The 15,526-nt window shown below is 48.4% G+C and overlaps 1 protein-coding gene across 3 annotated transcripts in view; it reads left to right on the top strand.

Moving 5' to 3' along the window:
* The window catches only part of HK1 (hexokinase 1), a 1,728,681-nt gene that overhangs the window by 1,164,517 nt on the left and 548,638 nt on the right, over positions 1 to 15,526 (top strand). For all 3 annotated transcript variants that reach the window (XM_085603586.1, XM_085603588.1, XM_085603587.1), the window contains one exon: positions 10,115 to 10,234. In XM_085603586.1, the coding sequence (XP_085459712.1) occupies positions 10,115 to 10,234 (120 nt within the window). The remainder of the gene's footprint in view (positions 1 to 10,114; positions 10,235 to 15,526) is intronic.

The raw sequence follows: 15,526 nt of genomic DNA, 5'->3' as shown, positions 1-15,526 counted from the left end.
ATCTTGTTCAAGAAGTGTTTAGGCAAGGGGAGGGGGATATTAACAAAGAGGTAGAGGAGCTTGGGCAGTATGACCATTTTGGTCACAGCTATCTTACCCGCCAGGGACAGGGGCAGGTGTTTCCATCGGCCTACCCTTTCCTCTATCCACTGCACAGCCCTCCCGTAGTTCTCCGTCCACAGTTCCTGCATGTCCGTGCTAACCCATACGCCCAGGTAACGCACCGGCCCGTCCGCCCACTTCAGCGGGCAATCCGGCGTGAAGCGGGATGTCGCCTCCGTTAAGGGCAGGAGGACCGACTTCTCCCAATTAATAGTCACCCCTGAAAGCAGACCATACCTCATCAGTTCACTCGTCATTGGGGAGAGGTTAACCTGCGGGTCAGTCACATAAAGGGTGATGTCATCCGCGTACAGTGAAATGGTCAGCGCACGGGATGAAAATCCAATTCCCCTGTTCGCATGATGTTGCCTGATCCGGGCTGCCAAGGGCTCGGTTGCAATCGCGAATAGTAGGGGCGACAGAGGGCAACCCTGTCTCGTGCCCCTACCGATGCCAAAGGGCTCGGAGACCAGCCCGTTCACCCTCACACGGGCAGTGATGTTGGTATAGAGCAGGCGAATATATCGGATGAACGCGACGCTTACTCCCATTCGCTGCAGCAGGGTGAACAGAAACGCCCATTCCAGGGAATCGAACGCTTTCGTGGCGTCCAATAGTACCACTGCGGCCTTGACATGAGGAGCCAAGTAGTGTAACACTCCGAACAGGGTCCGTAAGTTGTGGGTCGTGGAACGGCCCGGCACGAACCCCGATTGATCTGGGCGGATCATTAGTGGCATCACCGGTTGTAATCGCAAAGCGAGCATTTTCGCAAATATCTTTGCGTCTGTATTTATAAGGGACAACGGCCGATAAGAGTCACAGCTCTGGGCGGCCTTCTCGGGTTTTAAGAGGGCAATAATGAGGGCCTCTCTCATGGACGCGGGGAGTATCCCAGACTCAGCCGCCTCATCGTATACAGCCAGCAGCCGGGGGGCGAGGATGTCAGCGTATTCCTTGTAGAACTGTGCCGGAAGACCGTCCGGTCCAGGCGATTTACGTAAATGGGTCGCGACACTGCTCGTCATGCTGCAAATAACCCCAAAGGATTCTGGATAGTGTAGTGGCTACGGTGAGTACGCCTACGCCACGAGTATATAGAAATATAATGCCATCCCTGGACACGTGTTTCGAGGTAATTGCCTCTCGTCAGCAGGGAGCAGGTAGGTATGCGGGGTGCCGATGACTGCCATATATATAGGTAAAATACCTTCCAAGGCGCGCAGGTGCAGACACCGGGCTCGTCAGCCAAAGTCGCTCGAATGAGCTATTAGTAATTTACGTAAATGGGTCGCGACACTGCTCGTCATGCTGCAAATAACCCCAAAGGATTCTGGATAGTGTAGTGGCTACGGTGAGTACGCCTACGCCACGAGTATATAGAAATATAATGCCATCCCTGGACACGTGTTTCGAGGTAATTGCCTCTCGTCAGCAGGGAGCAGGTAGGTATGCGGGGTGCCGATGACTGCCATATATATAGGTAAAATACCTTCCAAGGCGCGCAGGTGCAGACACCGGGCTCGTCAGCCAAAGTCGCTCGAATGAGCTATTAGTAATTTACGTAAATGGGTCGCGACACTGCTCGTCATGCTGCAAATAACCCCAAAGGATTCTGGATAGTGTAGTGGCTACGGTGAGTACGCCTACGCCACGAGTATATAGAAATATAATGCCATCCCTGGACACGTGTTTCGAGGTAATTGCCTCTCGTCAGCAGGGAGCAGGTAGGTATGCGGGGTGCCGATGACTGCCATATATATAGGTAAAATACCTTCCAAGGCGCGCAGGTGCAGACACCGGGCTCGTCAGCCAAAGTCGCTCGAATGAGCTATTAGTAATTTACGTAAATGGGTCGCGACACTGCTCGTCATGCTGCAAATAACCCCAAAGGATTCTGGATAGTGTAGTGGCTACGGTGAGTACGCCTACGCCACGAGTATATAGAAATATAATGCCATCCCTGGACACGTGTTTCGAGGTAATTGCCTCTCGTCAGCAGGGAGCAGGTAGGTATGCGGGGTGCCGATGACTGCCATATATATAGGTAAAATACCTTCCAAGGCGCGCAGGTGCAGACACCGGGCTCGTCAGCCAAAGTCGCTCGAATGAGCTATTAGTAATTTACGTAAATGGGTCGCGACACTGCTCGTCATGCTGCAAATAACCCCAAAGGATTCTGGATAGTGTAGTGGCTACGGTGAGTACGCCTACGCCACGAGTATATAGAAATATAATGCCATCCCTGGACACGTGTTTCGAGGTAATTGCCTCTCGTCAGCAGGGAGCAGGTAGGTATGCGGGGTGCCGATGACTGCCATATATATAGGTAAAATACCTTCCAAGGCGCGCAGGTGCAGACACCGGGCTCGTCAGCCAAAGTCGCTCGAATGAGCTATTAGTAATTTACGTAAATGGGTCGCGACACTGCTCGTCATGCTGCAAATAACCCCAAAGGATTCTGGATAGTGTAGTGGCTACGGTGAGTACGCCTACGCCACGAGTATATAGAAATATAATGCCATCCCTGGACACGTGTTTCGAGGTAATTGCCTCTCGTCAGCAGGGAGCAGGTAGGTATGCGGGGTGCCGATGACTGCCATATATATAGGTAAAATACCTTCCAAGGCGCGCAGGTGCAGACACCGGGCTCGTCAGCCAAAGTCGCTCGAATGAGCTATTAGTAATTTACGTAAATGGGTCGCGACACTGCTCGTCATGCTGCAAATAACCCCAAAGGATTCTGGATAGTGTAGTGGCTACGGTGAGTACGCCTACGCCACGAGTATATAGAAATATAATGCCATCCCTGGACACGTGTTTCGAGGTAATTGCCTCTCGTCAGCAGGGAGCAGGTAGGTATGCGGGGTGCCGATGACTGCCATATATATAGGTAAAATACCTTCCAAGGCGCGCAGGTGCAGACACCGGGCTCGTCAGCCAAAGTCGCTCGAATGAGCTATTAGTAATTTACGTAAATGGGTCGCGACACTGCTCGTCATGCTGCAAATAACCCCAAAGGATTCTGGATAGTGTAGTGGCTACGGTGAGTACGCCTACGCCACGAGTATATAGAAATATAATGCCATCCCTGGACACGTGTTTCGAGGTAATTGCCTCTCGTCAGCAGGGAGCAGGTAGGTATGCGGGGTGCCGATGACTGCCATATATATAGGTAAAATACCTTCCAAGGCGCGCAGGTGCAGACACCGGGCTCGTCAGCCAAAGTCGCTCGAATGAGCTATTAGTAATTTACGTAAATGGGTCGCGACACTGCTCGTCATGCTGCAAATAACCCCAAAGGATTCTGGATAGTGTAGTGGCTACGGTGAGTACGCCTACGCCACGAGTATATAGAAATATAATGCCATCCCTGGACACGTGTTTCGAGGTAATTGCCTCTCGTCAGCAGGGAGCAGGTAGGTATGCGGGGTGCCGATGACTGCCATATATATAGGTAAAATACCTTCCAAGGCGCGCAGGTGCAGACACCGGGCTCGTCAGCCAAAGTCGCTCGAATGAGCTATTAGTAATTTACGTAAATGGGTCGCGACACTGCTCGTCATGCTGCAAATAACCCCAAAGGATTCTGGATAGTGTAGTGGCTACGGTGAGTACGCCTACGCCACGAGTATATAGAAATATAATGCCATCCCTGGACACGTGTTTCGAGGTAATTGCCTCTCGTCAGCAGGGAGCAGGTAGGTATGCGGGGTGCCGATGACTGCCATATATATAGGTAAAATACCTTCCAAGGCGCGCAGGTGCAGACACCGGGCTCGTCAGCCAAAGTCGCTCGAATGAGCTATTAGTAATTTACGTAAATGGGTCGCGACACTGCTCGTCATGCTGCAAATAACCCCAAAGGATTCTGGATAGTGTAGTGGCTACGGTGAGTACGCCTACGCCACGAGTATATAGAAATATAATGCCATCCCTGGACACGTGTTTCGAGGTAATTGCCTCTCGTCAGCAGGGAGCAGGTAGGTATGCGGGGTGCCGATGACTGCCATATATATAGGTAAAATACCTTCCAAGGCGCGCAGGTGCAGACACCGGGCTCGTCAGCCAAAGTCGCTCGAATGAGCTATTAGTAATTTACGTAAATGGGTCGCGACACTGCTCGTCATGCTGCAAATAACCCCAAAGGATTCTGGATAGTGTAGTGGCTACGGTGAGTACGCCTACGCCACGAGTATATAGAAATATAATGCCATCCCTGGACACGTGTTTCGAGGTAATTGCCTCTCGTCAGCAGGGAGCAGGTAGGTATGCGGGGTGCCGATGACTGCCATATATATAGGTAAAATACCTTCCAAGGCGCGCAGGTGCAGACACCGGGCTCGTCAGCCAAAGTCGCTCGAATGAGCTATTAGTAATTTACGTAAATGGGTCGCGACACTGCTCGTCATGCTGCAAATAACCCCAAAGGATTCTGGATAGTGTAGTGGCTACGGTGAGTACGCCTACGCCACGAGTATATAGAAATATAATGCCATCCCTGGACACGTGTTTCGAGGTAATTGCCTCTCGTCAGCAGGGAGCAGGTAGGTATGCGGGGTGCCGATGACTGCCATATATATAGGTAAAATACCTTCCAAGGCGCGCAGGTGCAGACACCGGGCTCGTCAGCCAAAGTCGCTCGAATGAGCTATTAGTAATTTACGTAAATGGGTCGCGACACTGCTCGTCATGCTGCAAATAACCCCAAAGGATTCTGGATAGTGTAGTGGCTACGGTGAGTACGCCTACGCCACGAGTATATAGAAATATAATGCCATCCCTGGACACGTGTTTCGAGGTAATTGCCTCTCGTCAGCAGGGAGCAGGTAGGTATGCGGGGTGCCGATGACTGCCATATATATAGGTAAAATACCTTCCAAGGCGCGCAGGTGCAGACACCGGGCTCGTCAGCCAAAGTCGCTCGAATGAGCTATTAGTAATTTACGTAAATGGGTCGCGACACTGCTCGTCATGCTGCAAATAACCCCAAAGGATTCTGGATAGTGTAGTGGCTACGGTGAGTACGCCTACGCCACGAGTATATAGAAATATAATGCCATCCCTGGACACGTGTTTCGAGGTAATTGCCTCTCGTCAGCAGGGAGCAGGTAGGTATGCGGGGTGCCGATGACTGCCATATATATAGGTAAAATACCTTCCAAGGCGCGCAGGTGCAGACACCGGGCTCGTCAGCCAAAGTCGCTCGAATGAGCTATTAGTAATTTACGTAAATGGGTCGCGTCCGGTCCAGGCGCCTTGCCAGGGGCCAAGGACCCCAACGCCTCCTTCACATCGTCAATGTCAAAGGGGCGATCGAAATAACCTTGTTGATGCGCATTAAACCAGATCAACTGAACCGTGTCTAAGTAATCAGCAACGTCTGCCGCGTCGGTCCCACCCCTGGAGCGGTATAACTTTTTATAGAAGGACCTGAACGTATCCAGTATCTCTGGAGGGGAGTGCACGGTGTCGCCCTGCGCCGTTTCTATAGAAGGAATGTAAGAGGAACCTCTTTGCGAGCGCAGCAGCCGGGCCAATGTTCCACCCGGGCGATCCCCTTCGCCATATCTGCGCGCCGTTGCGTGTCTGTGTAGAAATTTAAGCTCCCTGTCCGCCTCCGCCTGGTATTCCGTTAGGGCGGCGCGTGTTTCCGCCAAAGTGGCCGCTGAGGGGTGCGAGCTATATTGTACTTCTAGATTATGTAAGCGGTCCTCCAGTCTCTGGAGTGTATTTCTAATGGACTTCAGCACTTTAGCCTGTCCCGCAATGCAATGGCCCCGGATTACCACCTTGAACGCGTCCCATAGGGTGCCAACCGACGCCACTGAGTTTGTGTTGAGTTCAAAGTAATCAAGTATATGTTGGTGTACCTCCTCACGGAATACCGGATCTAGCAGGGCCTGCGCAGGTAGCTGCCACGTGAATGGGGCGATGTATGGTTTGGGGACCCGTAGCACCAGTTCAACCGGACAGTGGTCCGATAGAGTACGCGCTCTGTGTTGCACGTCAGACGTCCAGGCTTGAATATGTGGAGTTGTTAGCCAAAAATCTAATCTAGACCACGCCTTTCTGTGTGGGGTGAAGCATGTGCCCTCACGCTCGCCGGGGTGCAGGATTCTCCACGAGTCCAACAAGTTATATTCTTCCATTAGACCTCGAAGAAGATTTGCTGTTTGCGGATGATGCGTGCGCGCCGCACCTTCCCTGTCATTTTCCAGCGAGAGTACGGCATTGAAGTCCCCTCCCCATATGTACTCCCCCGAGCCAAGGGATTGTGCCTTTAGCCAGACTGTCCGGAAAAAATCCGGGTCATCCGTGTTGGGACCGTAAGTGTTAATTAGGATTATCTGTTTATGGAACAATTTCCCCAGTATGATTAAATATCTGCCCTCCGAGTCGGCAGTTACTTTAAAGGTTTGCCATGGTAACCCTTTGCGTATTAAGGTGGCCACCCCACGAGAGTAACTGGAGCATCCAGACGTGTGTACCTCACCCCACCTAGCATGTCGCAATCGGTCTCCCGCTTTCTGTAACAGGTGGGTCTCTTGTAGAAGACATATGTCGATGTGGTGTCTGGCCAAGTGCGCATGCGTCAACCTAATCTTGCGATGGTCATTAAGACCACGTATGTTCCAAGTCAGACAGCGTAACTCGGTCAATGGAGCAGTGGATAATAGTCCCTACGCAGCAGTGTGCCAATGTGCGGGGCTAGGGGCAGGGCGAGCAGCCGGGTATCCAGTGTACCAGTCCCGACACTTAGCAAGAGAGCGTGGATGTGTAGAGGCAACACCGAGTCGTCCATCAAAAGTGTATGACATTTCTGCAGGTTAATAACAACAAACAAAACAGTCCCCCCCACCCAACCTCCCACTCCAACCCCCCAATTAGGTTGAGATGCCTTACCCCTCCCCAATTTAACCCATAAAGAAGTCAGTTTCACGGGAATCATCCCTTCGAGGGCGTGGGGTTACCTGCACACTCCCCCATCGGTGAACAATAGGGTGGCCGAACATTCCACCTACCAAAGCCCCAAGCAGATCATACACAACAGGCAACGACTTATGCATCACCCTCAGTATTAACGGTGTCACCCGTGGAATCTATGTCCAAACATGAGTCTGTGGGATCCCAGATGCAGCTAGTCTGTTCTACCGTCACCACCCACCACAGGCAGCAAGATATAAACATTCAAGTAAGTTATGGGTACTCATCCGCAGATTGACCTGACGCCATGCTGCACAGTAGTATAACAGGGGTCACAGAAAAGTCCGGCAGTTCATTCCACGTCGCTCAGCTGGTCCACCGGGGAGGTCGCACGACTTGCGCGCTGTTCCCCAGTCGTTCGCTCCGCTCTCCTGGCAAATTTCAGCGCCTCCTTCGCCTCCGTGAAGATCAGCTGCTTCCCTTTGTGGTGAATTTTTAACTTGGCAGGGTACAACATGGCATATTTGGTCCCCACTTTTTGAAAGAGTTTTTTGGCAGGTATGAATTCGCGCCTCGCTGCCTGCACCGCCTGTGTGAAATCGGGATATAGGGAAATGGCCATGTTCTGGAAAGTGAGGGCTCCCTTTTCCCGGGATAGCCGTAGTATAGTGTCTCGGTCACGGTAATTGAGAACGCGAGCCAGGATCGGTCTCGGTGGTGCCCCAGGCACCGGGCGAGGACCAAGTGTTCGATGTGCACGCTCAATCAAGAACATTGCCGACAGTTCTGCCCCAAATAAATCGCGGAACATGCCTTCCACAAATTGCTCCATGTTGCCGATATTTGTGGACTCCGCAATTCCGAGAATGCGCACGTTGTTTCTGCGAGAGCGGGCTTCTAAATCCTCATTGCGCCCTCGTATTACATCCAAGACTTTGTCCATGTGTAGCAAACGTTCCCGGGTTTCCCCCAGGCCTTCCTCGCAGTCCGCAATACGCGTCTCAGCCGCCGTTAGCCGTTCCCCATGTTGATCGACTGTGCGCGACAGGCCCTCCATTCGCTGTGCCATTGTGTCAAGTTTGGAGTCAATTTCCCTCAAACAGCCCTTTAGTTCACGGAACATACCCTTTATGTCGTCTTCTTGTGAGGGCTCCATCTGTGTCTCAGGGACCACTGTCTGCGATGCCGGCCCCATTTCCACGTTACGGGCGGATTTTCTCTCGAACTGTAGCCGCGGCTGTTTATTGTCCGGCTTGCCCATGATCCCGCAGGGGAGATCAGCCAGGGGGATCCGATGTTGGGGGCGATCACAGGCAAACACACCTCGCAGTCAAGTGCCGCTTCCTCGGGAGGTCTCCACTTGCAATTCCCAGGCCAGCGGCCGCGACGATCGGCCCACCGCGCTGACAGGGAAGGACTAGGCCAGCCCCACCTCACGGAGAGCGCGGTTCGGGGCCGCTGCGTGGACAGGCAGATACGTCGACTCAAGGTATTAGAGGGAGCGGCCCATCACCCTCGCCCAGCCCTACAGCCGGGTCGCCAAGCCTCCCTGTCCAGTGGCGTGCGCCAACTCCACTTGGGCGCAAGGTACAAGGAGAGTGCCGCCCTCAGTGGCACACCTATATCCGGCCGCGTCGCCACCAGGCCTGTCGCGAGTGTTCCTCCGGCAGCAGTAGGCAACAGCCCCAACCCCAAACAGGGCCGGGAGAGCGAAGAACAGGCGACCTCCTCCAGCAGCCAGGCCAGCGCCGATCACTCAGGCTCCCCGGAGCGCGGTCCACACCGCGGCGGCGGCGCCAGCCGCGGCAGCACTAGCAGGCGGCTCCGCAGCACCCAGGACCTACCGGAGTCATCGTGGTGTCCTCGGGTCTCGAATTACTTCCAGGAGCGGTCCGCATGCAATCTCCCCAGGCTCCCGATGCGGCTCACCGGCCCCACGGGCCCCGATCTCAGCAGCGCCGCAGGTCCTCTCCGCCTGGTCTCCCCACGTGTCCGAGCGAGGGCCCAAGCCGGGGACTCGCGCTGCAGCGATAGCCGACCCTCGGCCCGCGGGGTTTCCGGCAGCACAGCGCAGGGCCAGCGCGGCTGCAATACTGCACCGATTTCCTCCGCGGAAACTGCCGCCAGGTCCCCAGGACGTCAACACCACGTTCCAACCGCTCTGGCTGCCCGGGCAATGAGGCAACCACGGATGGGTTGTCGGATGATGTGTTCGGCCGGCAGAGCCCCGTTAAACGGCGGCCATCTTGCGGCTCGGCTCGGCCACGCCCCAGACAGGAAACCTTTTTAGCAAATTATTATGTAACATCTTGTTTCTGAATGAGTATACTTTGCAATTCTATTGAAGGGGCTATTGAATTGTTGGTTTGAAGTTTTAGTATTTATACTGCAATTTTACTTCGCTATGAACAATCTAAAGGCCAGTCACTTTCAGTGCATTTATGCAGACAACACTCCAATTGCAATCTTATTAAAATGTTATGTTACTAAAATACGTCATTTTAACAAAGTTGAAACATTTATTTAATTTGCCCGAATTGTAAACAATTTTAGTTATTTATTGTGTTTTAACATTTGTTTTAGACACAAAATTGTTTTTCCTGCTAACATTAATTATTTATTTATTTATGCATATAAGGTTATATAAGCACTTGCACTGTTAAGCACTTGATAAAGCATTGTTTAAAGCATTGCCTAAAAAAAGAAAAAGAGAGGAGGAAAAAAAAGCTATAAAAAAACCAATCACCTGACAGAGCGTGTCATGTGATCAAGGCCCTTCCGGGCTGAAACGCGTCATGGCTGTAGAGGTCGAGGGGAAGAAAGAATAAACCTTTGCTGGTATACCTTGTGGTCTGTGCTTCGTTGTTGGTAAAAGTTTGCGCAAGCCTTCGAAGTTCGAGTGAATATATATATATGTGAATATATATATATATATATATATATATATATATATATACATACACACACACACAAATTGTATTTGTAGAATTTGTATTTAAATGGTATTAAACTATTAAACTAAAGGACATTAAAAGTTTAAAATGTGCATACCGATCACTAATCATAATATTCCTTTAATTTCAAGCTTTTTGATCACATTGTACACTGCATCTCCGATTTCCTGGATTATATGGGAATAAAAGGAGCCCGACTTCCGCTTGGATTTACCTTTTCCTTTCCTTGCAAGCAGACAAGTTTAGATGCCGTAAGTTTATATTCTATAGCACGTGTATATCTATCACTCTTTGAATGTATTGTATTTGGGCTTGGACCAAAAACATTGTTTATTTCATCAAACAATAATTCTGCTTTAGCAAAATTTGGAACCCAACAAATCTTGCTGGTAATAAGCCTGCTGTGTAATGAAGAACATAAGTGCAGGGCCAGATTACAGAATAATGTGTTTTTTAAAATTATTTTTTAGGTATGTCATTGTAGTGGATATCTCTTTTCAAAATCAGGTGTTTTACCTTGGTACCGCAGCATAAAAGATATTGAAATGGATAAATACTTTTTTTACAGAAATAAAATGTAGTTCTATACTAAATAAATACAATTTGACTACTATTCCATTTGGGTAATAGCAACCAATCTTATTTAAAACACCTAGAATCTGCAGAAGTAGAATGAGCAAATACAGGTTAATATATTTTTTTTTATATTTTAACATCTGATTGATTTCCCAATTAAAGGCTTTTCTCTATTTTGTTTTTAAGTTCAGCATTTATCTTTTTTATGCCATTTTTATCTTGCTGTAAAGTAAAACAATATACACTTTCATATTCCAGATTTGCTGATTCAGTACACAAAACACTGAACTTCTTTTCCTTATCCCTTTTATGTCATTCGTATTTTAGTTTTTAAAGGTAGATTTAGAAAAAGAAAACAGCCATTGTAAGAAAAGGTAAAAACGTGTCAAGTAGAGTTAGATTAATGTGAAGTGTTTGAGTTACAAGTCTGGAGGACGTGTAATAGCAATAATAATAGTAAACCCAGAAGCATAGGCTATATGCATTGATTCACAGGAAACACAAGGAGATGATGGAAGGAGCGCTGAAGGTTTTCAGACACTTCCCTCAGTCACAGATCTGGGTTGAGTCCATCATCGTTCTCTAGCTCACTTCATGACCCCAGTTCAGACCCAGCCATATGCAAATCAGTCTTGACCCTGTTCCTTGTGGGAACAGTCCAGCCCGACCTGCCAAGCCAGGTCTTCCGCGACCAGAAACAAGCATCCTGGGACTGGTTTCGTGGTAACACCCCTCATCAGCCAGGCTAGTTTTAATCCAGTGGTAAAGTGAGCAAGGGACCCACGCCTGGGCATACCTTGCCAACTTAGGGCAAACAAAGCAACACAAGGAGATGATGGATGGAGTGCCGAAACGTTTCAGACACTCACCCCCAGTCACAGATCTGGGTTGAATCATAAGACTCATAGAAAGGGAGAAGTTGATACCACCATTGCAATAAGTAGGCATACTAATGTGCGCACACTTGAATAGAGAGACACAATATCACATACAGGGACACCGACACACACATACTCTAATGAAGTTTGGTTGAAGGTTAGGTGACGGATCCCACATAACTGAGGACCTCACAACCCGCACAGAATAGGCTTCATTTGGGACAGAAAATATGCCTGTAACGGAAACAAAAATCCCATTGACCACACAGGTTATATGGAAAATTGCAAGGCAAGACATGATTGATCCTACAAATCCCTCAGCATTGAGAATACCCACAGCACGCAAACAACAGTCTGTATACTGAAGAAGGGGAGACGGTCAATGATAACATTTCACTTCACTTAATATGAAACTTAACTTGTGAACAATGGGGATCCATCCTGTAATATGAGTTGTGGCTTTAACACTAACTTTGTAATTAGATTCACAAGTGAGTCATCACCTGTAAATATTGTGGATAGAGGACTAGAGGTATGAATCAATGATGAACCAATAAGCATTCTAGTGCTTCATTCTTTTTCCAAGTCAGTACTACGAAAGATCAAAGCTATCAAAGATGACGGTCAAAAGTAGACAACCAAAGGTATTGATGCTGGAGTCTGTTGTGACTGGAGGGTTTGAGGCTCTGAATCAGAAACAGCTGATAGAATTGGCATAGATGGATAGCCAGATTCTGATAAAGTGAAGAATAGAAATACAGGTAAACGCGATAAGGACTTGTCAAGGGGCAGGAGTGGTGTGGCAGTACTGATGAGTAGAATGATTCTAGATCAGTCTTAGAAATTGGGCTGCATCAACCAGTGGGAGGGCCAGTGGTGAGCCGTAAGCACAGACATGAAGATCAGGCAGTTGCAGTGCTACACATTAATTGTATTGTGTGAGAAGAGGCTTAACCAGTTCCCATTGATGAACATGAAACTCTTTATATTGAGCTGAATAGAGTGAAAACACTGACTACTCTGAAAAGGTGGAAGAGCTGCCAGGGCTGGAAGCTTGTGGAAGCAAACATTATAGTTCTGAAAGATATCTGAGGGTCTCTACCCCCAAATAGAAAGCCCAATATTGCAACATTATTACTTGCTCAGATTGTTGAGGGACAATGAGTAGAAGACTGACAATTGCTATTATGGGAATGATACTCTATTTTTGTCAAAAAACCCCGGGAGGCTCCAGCTATTGCTCAACTATTTTAACGATTTCTGTAGCTCACCTGGTCTTGAGATCAATCCTTCAAAGACAACATTTCTGGTGAACAGTCGCCACAAATCTTACAAGTTTAGTCTAACTTTGGGAGATAGTGAATGAAACACTATTGTTCTGATTGAAATGAGGCACAAAATGCTACTAATGGAATGACAATGGCATTGGCTGAGAAACAACTTCAGGAATTCACCTACTGGCTTGTGAGTAGATGAAACATGACACAGCATCAGAGACACACAACAAGGTCATCACACAACACCCATGGCACATGGAATAGATCAGTATTTTCTCCACTGTTTGTGAATGAAACAAAATTGCAATGCACAAAGAACAATCAGTGTCAGAAAAACTGATCATCAGGGCATATATACAGTATGTAAATGAACTTGGGATGTGTGTAAACAGACAAGGCACACCACAATGTTGAGCACAGGTTTATTCCACAGGAACAACCTGGTGCCCTCACACTAAATGAAATCATATCACACTGTGACCAAAAGCACAAATGAACAAACAGTGAGCATCAGTACTGAAGTTAGTGTGTGGCACAGAATCCAGATCCAAAGTGAATTTGCAATCTTTCACTGCATCGTGGGTGTGTGAGGTCACAAGTTTCCATGCCCCTACAATAGGACCTTGGAAAGGAGATACATAGTCAGGAAATCATTATTAATTTGCCCACATCTCCAGATTCATCAATATTATACTAGTGAACACTAGTTAGGATTTATGTTACCACTGTACCTGGGACACTACAAACTTAATAGACCCCAAACAACACTGATGATCATGTTAAGTAGCAAACACACACACGCATACAAACATATCGTACACCAGACACATATCATGCAACAAAAGTGCTTTGTCAGCTCACCATTGCATACTTATACCCATGTGAAAAGGTTGTTGATGAGCTGTCTCCTAACCTCCTCATCACTGGCAACATGTCCCAGTCCTGGATCCTCCCTTGCTGGAGGCTGCTGGTCTCTGTCACCTTGTATGACCAGAAGCTCATTCCTCACTGCCAGGTTGTGGAGCATGCAGCATGCAGCATGCAAGGATGATCTTACAGACCTTCACTGGGGAATATTGGAGGGCTCCTCCGGTACAGTCCAGGCAGCAGAAACGGGTCTTCAGAAGACCGAATGTCCGCTCAGCCACTCGCCTGATCCTCCCATGTGCCTCATTGAAATGAACCTCAGCAAGGGTGACAGGGTTCCGGAGTGGTGTCAGCAACCACGGCAGGTTGGGTTATCCAGAATTTCCTACATTGAACACAGAAAATACATCAGTTGTCTGAAAACAGGGTACAAACTGACATACAAGCTACACACAACAGAGACAAACAAAATGACCTACCAACAAGCCAGGCATGCTCAGGTTGCAGCTGAGACATCAACTGGGCATCCCACTATTTCTCATTATATATGCATTGTGTGCTGATCCTGGCAAACACGCACAGAGGACATGTGAGATCGTCATGTCAGACAGACATACCACAGACATACCACCAGGGCATTTATGGAGTGGTAATGCTTATGATTCCTGTATGTTTGTTCATTGCCTTGTGGTGGAATTAACGCCACGTGTTCCACCAATGGCCCCAATGACATGTGCCATCCGCCTGATGCATAAAAGTCCCTCTTTGTGTCTGTCAACTGCCCTGGTGTTGTGAACTTGATGTGAAGTTCAGAAATTTCAACAATGGCTCCAAAACATCCCACGGCTGAACATTGTCTGTGACATCCCACCAGCAGTAGCCACAGTATACTGGAAAGACCCTGTGGCAAAGAAATGTAGGGGCACTTTCACCTTGGGGGTCAGTGCAAAGGGATATGGGCGTCCAGGTTGCAAATGTGGGGCCAACTGGTCTGCCAACTGCACAATGAGTGGTCTGGTGAAGCAGTACTGCCTGATGCTATCCCGTTCTTCCATGGTCTGGAGGTCCGGTAAGGGCCTGTGGACTGCTGGTCTCCTCCGGTACAAGTGGAAACATATTTGAGGACACTTTCCAATGTATGAAGGAGCACGCAATTACACACATGCAACATTAAATCAAGATACAATGAAGTCTGAGGCGTAAGGTTGACCCTAGATACAGAGCACAGCTATGTGACCCTTACCAGACATGTCACATTGATATGGTTGGGAAACAATTACAGTGCTGTACTGTAACTAGTCACTGGTGTCTGTCACTGTCCATGTGTTCAAACATCACATACCCCACACACACCTAACAAAGTATCCGAGATATAGGTTGGTGAAAACTATCACATGGTTGAAAGGTACACAGAACAGGCGCACGTAATGTCAGCTATGTGGGACGCCAGACAGACAGTGGGTCACCATGCACACCACTGTCACAGGGTGGACACTGTCATGATGTCATGTCTGACAAACATGTACTATAACATACACATAAGTTTTAGAATGTATTGCACATTTTCCCTTGACAAGCATCCATGTATATGCCTGTGACACAAAGACACAACAGTAACTCACATGACAAATACAAGCTGATGTGGCAGCTAAATATGAAGAAATAAATTAGGTGCCTGCATTGTACAAGACTCAAGACACTAGATTTACAAACATGTAATTACCACTATGCACTTTATGACACAGTCAAACAAAGCAGTGAATATGTGTGGACATAACCAGTCTTCACACTAGCATCTCCTGGACCTGTGTCCAAGCCTAAGAGGGTGATCTGTGAAGTAGTCACTCAATGTTGTGATGTGCCTCCCAAATAGTGTGTTGTGTGCCCATCAAGCTTGTCTCCTCATGAGAGTGTGAGCTATCAAGTACTATGTACAATCTGACTT

The sequence above is a fragment of the Triturus cristatus genome, chromosome 1_2 (assembly GCF_964204655.1).
Source record: "Triturus cristatus chromosome 1_2, aTriCri1.1, whole genome shotgun sequence".
Classification (NCBI taxonomy): domain Eukaryota; kingdom Metazoa; phylum Chordata; class Amphibia; order Caudata; family Salamandridae; genus Triturus; species Triturus cristatus.
This window is presented reverse-complemented; position numbering and strand designations above follow the sequence as displayed.